The following is a 12,759-nucleotide window of genomic DNA, read 5'->3' as shown; positions in this document are numbered from 1 at the left end:
AGCACACGAGAGGGTTGAGGCTGAACTGAGCAGCCAGGGGAGTCCTGTGCTGTACCCGCACTAGCAGTATAAAAAACAGCCCCTGTGCTGAATCTATCACAGACAATTTACAATGTGAGTGTGTTGAAATGACTTCATTGACAGAGGTCAGAATGCATCAGTGCTGCCTCTGAGCTGATGAAGCAGATTGCACTGGAGATTGATATTGACGTATTCCAAATGGACACATAAATTACACAGTCTTCAGCCCTGAAATATTTATGCTTATGCAGGGGTCACACAGGACACCTTCACTTTAGGACCCTATGAGTATTCTGAAGGTGACTCTTAGGCACTTGCCACCTCATGGCTATGTCTATGGGTTAAGCCTCTTTATAAGAATTGGAAGAGCTTTGTTTTCACATTAGTTTGGTGCAGCTTTAAAAACAAGACTGGGTAGACCACAGTGTGAGGGAAGGGCTTTGCTTGGTCAGAATATTACACTTTGTTTTGAGGTCTGGGAGAACTGTTTTGTCATAATGATATGCAATAATATCACCCAGTTGTTTGATCAATCCTGCTTGTTGACAAAATAAAGAAATAAATTTCATTTTGTGCATAATTCTAGTAATAAGTACATTTTCTGAAGTATCTTATTTGTCCTTTATGTGTGTCTTAACTAGATTGTAAGCTCCATAGAGCAGGATCTGAACATTTCTGCATTTGCCTATTAGTACTCTAGAAATACAGTAAGTAATAATAGTAAAAAGAACAGCCTCCAGTCCAAACATACCTTTTTAAAAAAAATTTATACAACACAAATTTACAGAATTAAGTGATTTCACAGCAATGCCCTGCCTTGCCCCAAACAGAAGAGTGTAGAGATAGAGATAAGAGAAAATGTACCTTCAACTTCATGGGTTTCAACTCGAGGGAGAGGTTCTGGAACAGGTTCTAGAAACATGACAAAATATAGTTTTAATTTGGTACTGAATACATTTGTTCACTTCCTTTTGCTCTCTTTACAGAAAGGAGAATAATGAATGCTGATAGTCAAAGACAGGGCTAGTTTTATTCAGAAATTTTTCAGTATTTTGGATGGTAAATCCATGTACACTGTCATAGAAACATAGAAGATGACGGCAGATAAGGGCCATAGCCCATCAGGTCTGCCCACTCTACTGACCCACCCCAAGTCTATTATCCTAGGGATCCCACTCTTGGTGACAGGTTTCCTTGGCTTAACCCTGTCATGTTATCTACTCACTGAACATGCACTTGGTAAATCAGTGCCTAAATTACCACCCACCCCCCCTTTTTACAAAACCATGCAAGAGGTTTTTAGCACCGGCTAGCGTACTGAATGCTGTGCGCTGCTCTGAAGCTCATAGAGTTCCTATGAGCTTCAGAACATTGCAAGGCATTCAGTATGCTGGCTGGCACTAAAAGCCTCTTGTGTGATTTTGTAAAAGGGGGGGTTAACCTCCTTTTGTGTTATCAGTGTAGGGTACACTTAAATCTAAATTATTCTCCTTTGGTAAAACAGACAAAGTAAAAACCTTGAGGGAAGTCAGGAGTTTAGTAAAGGTTAAGAAATAAAACAAAATAAATTATAAGGTGATATATTTTTATTGAATTAATATAATACATTTTTGACTATCTTTTGGGATAATGCCTCCCTCCTTTCCTCGGGTTAGAACAGAATGAACAAACGGAGGCAATATTAAAACATATGTGAATAGTAAAAAAACCCAAAAACAAACCATTCCAGTAGTATAATCAAGAATCAAATAAACATTCTTGTGATAGTACAAAAGGGAAAGATTAGGGGGTACCTAGATGGGTGAAGAAAGTTACAGACAGTAGACTTTACAGCTGTACCAAATAGCGCAGTTTACTATTTGGGTGAATATGAATAATGAAAACCATTATTTAGCCAAATACAAATATGAATAATAGGCATTGAACTTTAACATAAATAATAAAAGAAGCAATGTGAAATCGGAGATCAAGGTGTGGCAGGAGGGACAGCGTGCACAGTAGAGCTCCATATTATTCATATTCACTATGCGGTTGAATATGAATAATGTGTATGGGGCACTATTCAGGGCCAAATTGGTTTGAATATGAATATTCAGTACAGCTCTATTCATAATGCCTTAGAAAGCCCAGATCTCACATTAATTGTGCCACAGAAAAGTTAATTTCTGAACACAACAGTTTCTATCAAGAATGGCCATCTCAAATATTAATATTAGAGGCAAACCAAATTTTGGTTTTGGTGCCAAAACTGGCCCAAAAAGCACAGTTACTTACCGTAACAGGTGTTATCCAGGGACAGCAGGCAGATATTCTTGACTGATGGGTGACGGTACGGACAATTTTAGAGTGATTGCACTCTAAGAACTTGGAAAGTTCTGGCATGCCGCACCACGCACGCGCGAGTGCCTTCCCGCCCGACAGAGGCGCGCGGTCCCCAGTTATGATAAGCCAGCTAAGAAGCCAACCCGGGGAGGTGGGTGGGACGCAAGAATATCTGCCTGCTGTCCCTGTTACGGTGCTTTATCCCAGGACAAGCAGGCAGCATATTCTTGACTGATGGGTGACCTTCAAGCTAACAAAAAGAGGGATGGAGGGAAGGTTGGCCATTAGGAAAACAAATTTTGCAATACAGATTGGCCGAAGTGTCCATCCCGTCTGGAGAATGCATCCAGACAATAATGAGATGTAAAAGTATGAACTGAGGACCAAGTAGCAGCCTTGCAGATTTCCTCAATAGGAGTGGAACGGAGGAAAGCTACAGATGCTGCCATTGCTCGGACTCTATGGGCCGTGACAGAACCTTCCAGTGTCAGTCCGGTCTGAGCATAACAGAATGAAATGCACGCTGCCAGCCAATTAGACAACGTACGTTTAGAAACAGGACGTCCCAATTTATTCGGATCAAAGGACAGAAAGAGTTGGGGAACTGATCTGTGGGGTTTCGTACGCTCTAGATAGTAAGCTAGAGCCCTTTTACAATCCAAAGTATGCAGAGCTTGTTCCCCAGAATGAGAGTGAGGTTTTGGAAAGAAAACAGGCAGAACAATGGATTGGTTGAGATGGAATTCAGAGACAACCTTAGGGAGAAACTTTGGATGTGTATGCAGAACCACCTTGTCATGGTGAAAGACCGTAAAAGGTGGATCTGCAACCAGTGCATGAAGCTCACTGACTCTCCTGGCAGAGGTAAGAGCAATAAGGAAAAGTACCTTCCAAGTGAGAAACTTGAAAGGAGAGGTAGCCAAAGGTTCAAATGGAGGCTTCATTAAGGCGGAAAGAACCACATTGAGATCCCAGATAACAGGAGGGGCTTTAAGAGGTGGCTTCACATTGAAAAGACCCCGCATGAACCTGGACACCAGGGGATGAGCTGAGAGAAGTTTTCCATGGACCGGCTCATGAAAAGCAGCAATGGCACTGAGGTGGACTCTGATGGAAGAAGACTTAAGGCCAGAGTCAGACAAAGAAAGCAAATAATCCAACAACGTCTCCACTGCCAGGGAAGTGGGATCAAGATGATGAAGAAGACACCAGGAAGAAAATCGAGTCCACTTCTGATGGTAACATTGCAGAGTGGCTGGTTTCCTGGAGGCATCTAGAATGGAACGAACGGGCTGAGACAAAAGAGTATCATGAGAGGTCAGCCCGAGAGATACCAAGCTGTCAGGTGCAGAGACTGGAGGTTGGGATGTAGAAGGGTCTCCTGATGCTGTTTAAGCAGAGAAGGAAACAGAGGAAGAAGAAAAGGTTCCCTGGAACTGAGTTGAAGTAGAAGGGAGAACCAATGTTGCCTGGGCCACCTCGGAGCAATCAGAATCATGGTGGCTCGTTCCCTCTTGAGCTTGAACAAGGTTCTCAACATGAGAGGCGGAGGAGGGAAAGCGTACAGGAACAGATTGGACCAGTCGAGGAGAAATGCATCCGCTGCCAGACGGTGAGGAGAGTAGAGTCTGGAGCAGAATAGGGGCAGCTGGTGATTGTGAGGAGCTGCAAAGAGGTCTATCTGAGGAGTGCCCCATTGAGCGAAGATAGACTGTAGAGTTACAGGATCGAGTGTCCACTCGTGAGGCTGGAGAATTCTGCTGAGCTTGTCCGCTAAGGAATTCTGTTCTCCCTGAATGTAGATAGCTTTCAGGAAGAGATGGTGATCTATGGCCCAAGTCCAGATCTTCTGGGCTTCCTGGCATAAGAGGCGAGAGCCTGTCCCACCTTGTTTGTTGATGTAGTACATGGCCACTTGATTGTCTGTGCACAGCAGAAGGACCTGAGGAAAGAGAAGATGTTGGAAGGCCTTGAGGGCTTGAGGGCATAAAACATCGCTCTGAGTTCCAGGAAATTGATGTGATGCTTCTTTTCCTGGGCTGTCCAAAGACCTTGAGTCTGGAACTCGTTCAAATGAGCTCCCCATGCATAAGGAGAGGCGTCGGTGGTGATGACTAGTTGATGAGGAGGTTGATGGAACAGAAGACCTCTGGATAGATTTGAGGATACCAACCACCATTGTAGAGACTGACGAAGAGATGATGTCACAGATATGTGTCGTGAGCAAGGATCCGTCGCTTGGGACCACTGAGTAGCAAGGGTCCATTGAGGAGTGCGCAGGTGAAGACGTGCGAGGGGTGTGACATGGACTGTGGATGCCATGTGACCCAAGAGTATCATCATTTGTTTGGCCGAGATGGAATGTTGTGGAAGCACCTGCTGACATAGAGACTGAAGGGTCTGAAGACGATTGGATGGTAGGAATGCTCTCATGAGGAGTGTGTCCAGCATCGCTCCAATGAATTGAAGTCTCTGAGTGGGGATGAGATGAGACTTGGGTAGATTGATCTCGAATCCCAGTATTCGTAGAAACAGGATGGTTTGGTTGGTGGCCAGGAGAACTGCTTGAGCGGATGTGGCCTTGATTAACCAGTCGTCCAGGTAAGGGAATACCTGAAGGTGGTGAGAGCGTAGAAAAGCAGCTATCACAATAAGACATTTGGTGAACACCCTTGGAGAGGAAGCAAGACCGAAGGGCAGCACCTTGTATTGGTAATGACAATGATTGATCATGAAGCGGAGATACCGTCTTGAGGATATATTGATCGGTATGTGAGTGTATGCCTCTTTGAGATCGAGGGAGCATAGCCAGTCGTCTTGATTGAGAAGAGGATAAAGAATGGCTAAGGAAAGCATCTTGAATTTTTCCTTTACCAGATGTTTGTTGAGATCGCGAAGATCCAGAATAGGTCTGAGATCTCCTGTTTTTTTGGGTACTAGAAAATAACGGGAGTAGAATCCCTGCCCCTTTTGATTTAGAGGAACTTCCTCTATAGCGTTCAGAAGGAGGAGGGATTGGACTTCCTGAATAAGGAGGGCAGATTGAGGACTGTTCAAAGCAGACTGTTTTGGCAGGTTTTGGGGCGGAAGAGTCTGAAAGTTGAGAGAGTAGCCGTGGCGGATGATGTTGAGGACCCATTGGTCCGAAGTGATAACTTCCCACCGGCTGAGGAACAGAGAAAGACGACCTCCTATAGGTTGAGGCAGGAGAGCAGATATAGGAGTATTGGCTATACTTTGGAGAATTAAGTCAAAAGGGCTGTGTCTTCTGCTGTGGAGGTGGCTTCACAGGCTGCTGTTGCTGCTGTTGTCTGGGAGGCTGACGTTGTTGCTGCCGCTGACGCCTGGGTTGCTGAGCTGTTGCTGGCAATGGGTGAGCTTTGAAGCAGCGTTGATAGGCTGACTGTTGTCTAAAAGGCCTTGCTGGGGAAGGCTTTTTCTTATTTTTAAGCAGGGTATCCCAGCGTGTCTCATGAGCCGAGAGCTTTTGAGTAGTCGAGTCCATGGATTCCCCAAAAAGCTCATCCCCTAGGCACGGGGCGTTGGCTAACCGATCTTGATGATTAACATCAAGTTCAGATACCCGAAGCCAGGCCAGGCGACGCATTGCCACAGACATTGCTGTCGCTCTGGATGTAAGTTCGAAGGTGTCGTAAATGGACCTAACCATGAACTTACGCAGTTGAAACAGAGACGACAAGCAATGGTGAAAGGATTGTTGTTTCCGTTGGGGAAGGTACTTCTCAAATGAAGCCATGGTGGTAAGGAGATGTTTAAGGTAGAAAGAAAAATGAAAAGCATAATTACCAGCTCTATTTGCCAACATTGCATTTTGGTAGAGCCTCTTACCAAATTTATCCATGGCTTTACCCTCTCTGCCAGGAGGTACAGAAGCATATACACTGGCTCCTGAAGATTTTTTAAGGGTGGATTCGACAAGTAAAGATTCGTGTGGAAGTTGAGGTTTGTCGAACCCAGGAATGGGAATTACTTTGTATAAAGAGTCTAATTTAAGTGGGGCCCCTGGAACCGTTAAGGGAGTCCTCAAATTCTTGTAGAAAGTCTCCCTTAAGATGTCGTGAAGAGGGAGCTTCAAAAATTCCTTTGGAGGTTGGTCAAAGTCAAGGGCATCCAAAAAAGCTTTAGACTTTTTGGACTCAGCCTCCAAAGGAATAGACAAAGAGTCACACATATCTTTCAAAAAACTCGAGAAAGATGAAGTGTCATGCCTAGAGGATGGGTCAGGTACAGCAGAATCATCCTCATCTGAGGAACATTCACCTTCAGAGAGAAAGGGTTCCTCTGAATCTCCCCACAGGTCAGGATCCCTGACATGGGAAGAACGGTCCCGAGACTCTGGAGTAGATGGTTCTACATGTCGGGTTTTGCGCACCGACTTACCCGATCTCATCGATACCGAGCCAGGCGATGTAATCGGTGGCACCGGTGCCGAAGTCTGCACCGACTGATGTTGAGCTCTCGGCTCCGGTGCGAGGACTGGCATCGATACCGATGAGGTCGAGTGAAGTGGTACCGAAGGAGTGGATATAGACAGCACAGGTTGTTCCACTATCGGCACCGGCTCAGTGCGGACCGGCACCGGAAGGTTCGGTGCCAGGATAGCTGGAAGGAGCTGTTGTAATTGCTCCTTGAGCTGCACCTGGAGAATGGCCGCAATACGGTCATCGAGGGATGGCACCGGTACCGCCTTTTTCTTCTGCGGTACCTGCGGTGCCGCTCGACGCCCCGGAGATGAGGAGCCCGATGTCGAGGGACTCACCTCGATAGGGGCGGAGCGCTTCCGCTGGCGCCTCACAGTCGGCAGGATTGGACTCACTGCACTCGAGACCGGAGGACGCTCCAGCGGGGAAGGCTTCTTAGCCGGCTTACCTGAATGCTGGGACGCCGGTGCGGTGTTGCGCGGCGTCGAAGAAGAGGGTGCCGACTGAACTGGTGCCGAAGCCGGAGTCGATGGAACGGGATCGGACATTTCGGCACCAAACAGTAATCGCTGTTGTATTTGGCGATTTTTTAAGGTTCGTTTTTTAAGTGTGGCACAGCGAGTGCAGGTGGAGGCCTGATGCTCAGGACCCAAACACTGTAAGCACCAGTTGTGTGGGTCCGTGAGAGATATAGGCCTAGCACACCGCTGGCACTTTTTAAACCCTGGCTGAGGGGGCATGAACGTAAAAACGGCTTCAGCCAAATCGAAGGCCGAGGCCTCGATGGTGGCAGAAGGCCCCGCAGGGGAAAAACCAAATTTGACTAAAAAAAGAAAAGTTTTTTTTTTTTTTACAAAAATTAAAGAAAAAAAGAAACAGGCAAAAAGCCAAAAAGGTTTACGCGAGTGGGAAGGCAAGTCAAAAAATTTTCAACAGCCGTTGAAAAAACGCGTCTTCTTAGCTCCGCGGAAACTAAGAAACTGGGGACCGCGCGCCTCTGTCGGGCGGGAAGGCACTCGCGCGTGCGCGGTGCGGCATGCCAGAACTTTCCAAGTTCTTAGAGTGCAATCACTCTAAAATTGTCCGTACCGGGGCTCCATCGGTGCCGTCACCCATCAGTCAAGAATATCTGCCTGCTTGTCCTGGGATAATCCAGATTTAGCTGTGTTTCAGTTTTGGCTAAAATCGCCGGTGCATTTTGAGCAGAAATAAAAAAAACTTCCCCCCACCGGACAAAAAGCATGATTACACACTGCTCCACCCTCCCACTTCAAACAAAAGTCACTGCTCTCCCACCACCCAAAGTCCTCTCTGGGCCTACCTTAAAAAACCTTGGTGGTCTAGTGGCCTCTTCAGAGGTAGAAGCCATCTTCAGTTGCTCCAGTTAAAATGGCTGCAATGAATTCCTGTGACATTCTTGCCAGCCTGCTGTTTGAGGTCACAGCAGCCATTTTGATAGTGGAGCTAGCATAGGTAGAAGTGCTTTCTATACAGCCAGTCCTTTTTTTGTAGAAATAAAGGTCCTAGTCTCACATACAAGGTGCAAGGCTGTTCATTGGGGGGAGAGAAGAGAGGTTGTACAGAAGGCAGGGAATCACCTAAGGGCCCATGCCCAACTTTAGTTTTGCACCCTACAACCAGAAGCAAAGTCTATGAAAAAGCAGTACTACAAATATTAAACAGATCTTTAGAAAAACAGTGTGCCTCTTACCGTTATCCAGGGACAGCAGGCAGATATTCTCACGCGTGGGTGACGTCATCCACAGTGAAAAGTGTAATGTCACTTTAAGCTTAAGAAAGCTTTAAGACTACTCGCACTGCGCAGATCCAGGAAATTACAGATCAGTAAGCCTGACTTTAGTGCCGAGCAAAATGGTGGAAATATTAAAAAAAAAAAATTGTGTAACACATAAAAAAACATGATTTAGGCCTCCTTTTACAAAACTGCGATAGCAGTTTCTAGCGCGGGGAGCAGCGCTACTCCCAATGCTCATTGAGTTCCTATGAGTGTCGGGAGCAGCATAGGCCATTCAGAGCGGCTCTCCGTGCTAGAAACTGCTATCGCAGTTTTGTAAAAGAGGGGGTTAATGAGACAGAGTCAGCATGGGTTCAGCCAAGGGAGATCTTGCCTCATCAATTTGCTGGCCTCCTTGAAGATGTGAATAAACATGTGGATAAAGGTGAGCTGGTTGATGTAATGTGTCTAGATTTTCAGAAACCTTTAGATAAAGTTCCTCTTCAGAGGCTCCTGAGAAAATTAAAGAGTCATGTGATAGGTGGCAAAGTTCAGTTGTGGATTAGGAATTGGTTATCGGCTAGAAAACAGAGGGTAGGGTTAACTTGTCATTTTACTCAATGGAGGAGAGTAAACAGTGGAGTGCCACAGGGATCTGTACTACAACCGGTGCTATTTAACTTATTTATAAACTAGTCTTATAGCCCGCTACATTAACGGGTGCTAGAATATGTGTGTGTGTGTGTCTGTCTTTATTTCTTTCTCTCTCTCTCCTTAGCTGTTTTCTTCTTTCTTTGTCCTTGGCTGTCCACCACCACCCCTTCCTTTTACCTCCCCTGTGTCCAGCACCACCCCTTCACTGGTCCCCTTATTCAGCAGCAGCCCTTCTCCCTTTGTTTTACCTCCCCCCTGTCCATCATCACCTCTTTCCTGCTCCCCCTGTCCAGCAGTAGGCCTCCCTTCCTTTTTTTCCCCCCTGTCCATCAGCATCTCTTCCCCTGTCCAGCAGCACCTCTTTCCTGCTCCCCCTGTCCAGCAGTAGGCCTCCCTTCCTTTTTCTTCCCCCAGTCCATCAGCACCTCTTCCCCCCTGCTCCCCCTGTCCACCAGTACGCTTCCCTTCTTTTTTCTGCCCCCCCTGTCGTCAGAACCTCTTCCCCTGTCCAGCAGCACCCCTTACCTCCTCTGAAAATATTGGAGTGAGAATTTAGCTGACGCGCATGCTCGCTTATGACTCCGTGCCTCCAGGTATGAACATCGCATTATTTGGCAGCGGGAGCGGCTGAGAGGGAGCATTAGATAGGGATCAGCGGCCGACAGTGCTCAGCCGCACCATGGGAGAGCCGGGGGAGGAAGGCCGCCGCAGCCTCGCGCCTCCCCCCCAGCTCTGTAACTATATGTTAAGTGTGAGAGAGCAAGTTCCCATGTGGGTTTGCTGGTTTCTCTTTAATTAGTCAAAGGTTTCCCTGGGGAGAGCTGCACCCGATCTGTGCTGTAGCTTTTCCGATTGGGGAGAGCTCTTCCTATTCCTATTTGCCGGCTCCAGAACAAAGCCAAGTCGCAAGTGTGGGGCCGTTACTGCAGCGGTGCAAGGTGGAGAGCAGGGAGGCTTGTCTGGAGCACATGCGCACTCCTACTGGCCACAGCGTGACAGATCAGGGATCAGGGAAGCACGGGGTAAGAGTGCACGAGTGCGCATGCGTGCTTAGCATTTTATTATTATAGATGATCTGGAAATTAGAATGACAAGTGAGGTGATAAAATTTGCAGATTACACTAAACTGTTCAACATTGTCAAAACGCATGCAGATTGTGAAAAATTGCAGGCAGACCTTAGGAAATTGGAAGACTGGGCATCCAAGTGGCAGATGAAATTTAATGTAGGAAAATGCAAAGTGTTGCACATTGGGAAGAATAACCCAAAAGCACAGTTACTTACCGTAACGGGTGTTATCCAGGGACAGCAGGCAGATATTCTTGACTGATGGGTGACGGCACCGACGGAGCCCCGGTACGGACAATTATAGAGTGATTGCACTCTAAGAACTTTAGAAAGTTCTAGCTCGGCCGCACCGCGCACGCGTGAGTGCCTTCCCGCCCGACAGAGGCGCGCGGTCCCTCAGTTAGTATAAGCCAGCTAAGAAGCCAACCCGGGGAGGTGGGTGGGACGCAAGAATATCTGCCTGCTGTCCCTGGATAACACCCGTTACGGTAAGTAACTGTGCTTTATCCCAGGACAAGCAGGCAGCATATTCTTGACTGATGGGTGACCTCCAAGCTAACAAAAAGAGGGATGGAGGGAAGGTTGGCCATTAGGAAAACAAATTTTGCAAAACAGATTGGCCGAAGTGTCCATCCCGTCTGGAGAAAGCATCCAGACAATAATGAGATGTAAAAGTGTGAACTGAGGACCAAGTAGCAGTCTTGCAGATTTCCTCAATAGGAGTGGAACGGAGGAAAGCTACAGATGCTGCCATTGCTCTGACTCTATGGGCCGTGACAGAACCTTCCAGTGTCAGTCCGGTCTGAGCATAACAGAATGAAATGCACGCTGCCAGCCAATTAGACAACGTACGTTTAGAAACGGGACGTCCCAATTTATTTGGATCAAAGGACAGAAAAAGTTGGGGAACTGATCTGTGGGGTTTCGTACGCTCTAGATAGTAAGCCAGAGCCCTTTTACAATCCAAAGTATGTAAAGCTTGTTCTCCAGAATGAGAATGAGGTTTTGGAAAGAAAACAGGTAGAACAATGGATTGGTTGAGATGGAATTCAGAGACAACCTTAGGGAGAAACTTTGGATGTGTACGCAGAACCACCTTGTCATGGTGAAAAACCGTAAAAGGTGGATCTGCGACCAGTGCATGAAGCTCACTGACCCTCCTGGCAGAGGTGAGAGCAATAAGGAAAAGCACTTTCCAAGTGAGAAACTTGAAAGGAGAGGTAGCCAAAGGTTCAAATGGAGGCTTCATTAAGGCAGAAAGAACCACATTGAGATCCCAGATAACAGGAGGGGCTTTAAGAGGTGGTTTCACATTGAAAAGCCCTTGCATGAACCTGGACACCAGGGGATGAGCTGAGAGAAGTTTTCCATGGACTGGCTCATGAAAAGCTGCAATGGCACTGAGGTGGACTCTGATGGAAGAGGACTTAAGGCCAGAGTCAGACAAAGAGAGCAAATAGTCCAACAACGTCTCCACTGCCAGGGAAGTGGGATCAAGATGATGAAGAAGACACCAGGAGGAAAATCTCGTCCACTTCTGATGGTAACATTGCAGAGTGGTTGGTTTCCTGGAGGCATCCAGAATGGAACGAACAGGCTGAGATAAAAGAGTATCATGAGATGTCAGCCCGAGAGATACCAAGCTGTCAGGTGCAGAGACTGGAGGTTGGGATGTAGAAGGGTTTCCTGCTGTTGCGTAAGCAGAGAAGGAAACAGAGGAAGAAGAAAAGGTTCCCTGGAACTGAGTTGAAGTAGAAGGGAGAACCAATGTTGCCTGGGCCACCTCGGAGCAATCAGAATCATTGTGGCTCGTTCCCTCTTGAGCTTGAATAAGGTTCTCAACATTAGAGGCAGAGGAGGGAAGGCGTACAGGAACAGATTCGACCAGTCGAGGAGAAAAGCATCCGCTGCCAGACGGTGAGGAGAGTAAAGTCTGGAGCAGAATAGGGGCAGCTGATGATTGTGAGGAGCTGCAAAGAGGTCTATCTGAGGAGTGCCCCATTGAGTGAAGATAGACTGCAGAGTTACAGGATCGAGTGTCCACTCGTGAGGCTGGAGAATTCTGCTGAGTTTGTCCGCTAAAGAATTCTGTGCTCCCTGAATGTAGATAGCTTTCAGGAAGAGATGGTGATCTATGGCCCAATTCCAGATCTTTTGGGCTTCTTGGCATAAAAGGCGAGAGCCTGTCCCACCCTGTTTGTTGATGTAGTACATCGCAACCTGATTGTCTGTGCACAACAGAAGGACCTGAGGAAAGAGAAGATGTTGGAAGGCCTTGAGGGCATAAAACATCGCTCTGAGTTCCAGGAAATTGATTTGATGCTTCTTTTCCTGGGCTGTCCAAAGACCTTGAGTCTGGAACTCGTTCAAGTGAGCTCCCCATGCATAAAGAGAGGCGTCGGTGGTGATGACTAGTTGATGAGGAGGCTGATGGAACAGAAGACCTCTGGATAGATTTGAGGATACCAACCACCATTGAAGAGACTGACGAAGAGATGATGTCACAGATATGTGTCG

At 46.9% G+C, this 12,759-nt stretch overlaps 1 protein-coding gene across 1 annotated transcript in view; it reads right to left on the bottom strand.

Annotated features, from left to right (window-relative positions):
• The window catches only part of LOC117357167 (pentraxin fusion protein-like), a 191,589-nt gene that overhangs the window by 16,652 nt on the left and 162,178 nt on the right, over positions 1-12,759 (bottom strand). Inside the window, exon 15 of the mRNA XM_033937539.1 lies at positions 886-933. Coding sequence (XP_033793430.1) covers positions 886-933 — 48 coding nt within the window. The remainder of the gene's footprint in view (positions 1-885; positions 934-12,759) is intronic.

The sequence above is a fragment of the Geotrypetes seraphini genome, chromosome 3, assembly GCF_902459505.1.
Source record: "Geotrypetes seraphini chromosome 3, aGeoSer1.1, whole genome shotgun sequence".
Classification (NCBI taxonomy): domain Eukaryota; kingdom Metazoa; phylum Chordata; class Amphibia; order Gymnophiona; family Dermophiidae; genus Geotrypetes; species Geotrypetes seraphini.
Note: the sequence above shows the minus strand (reverse complement) of the source record. Positions and strands in the feature narration are given on the sequence as shown.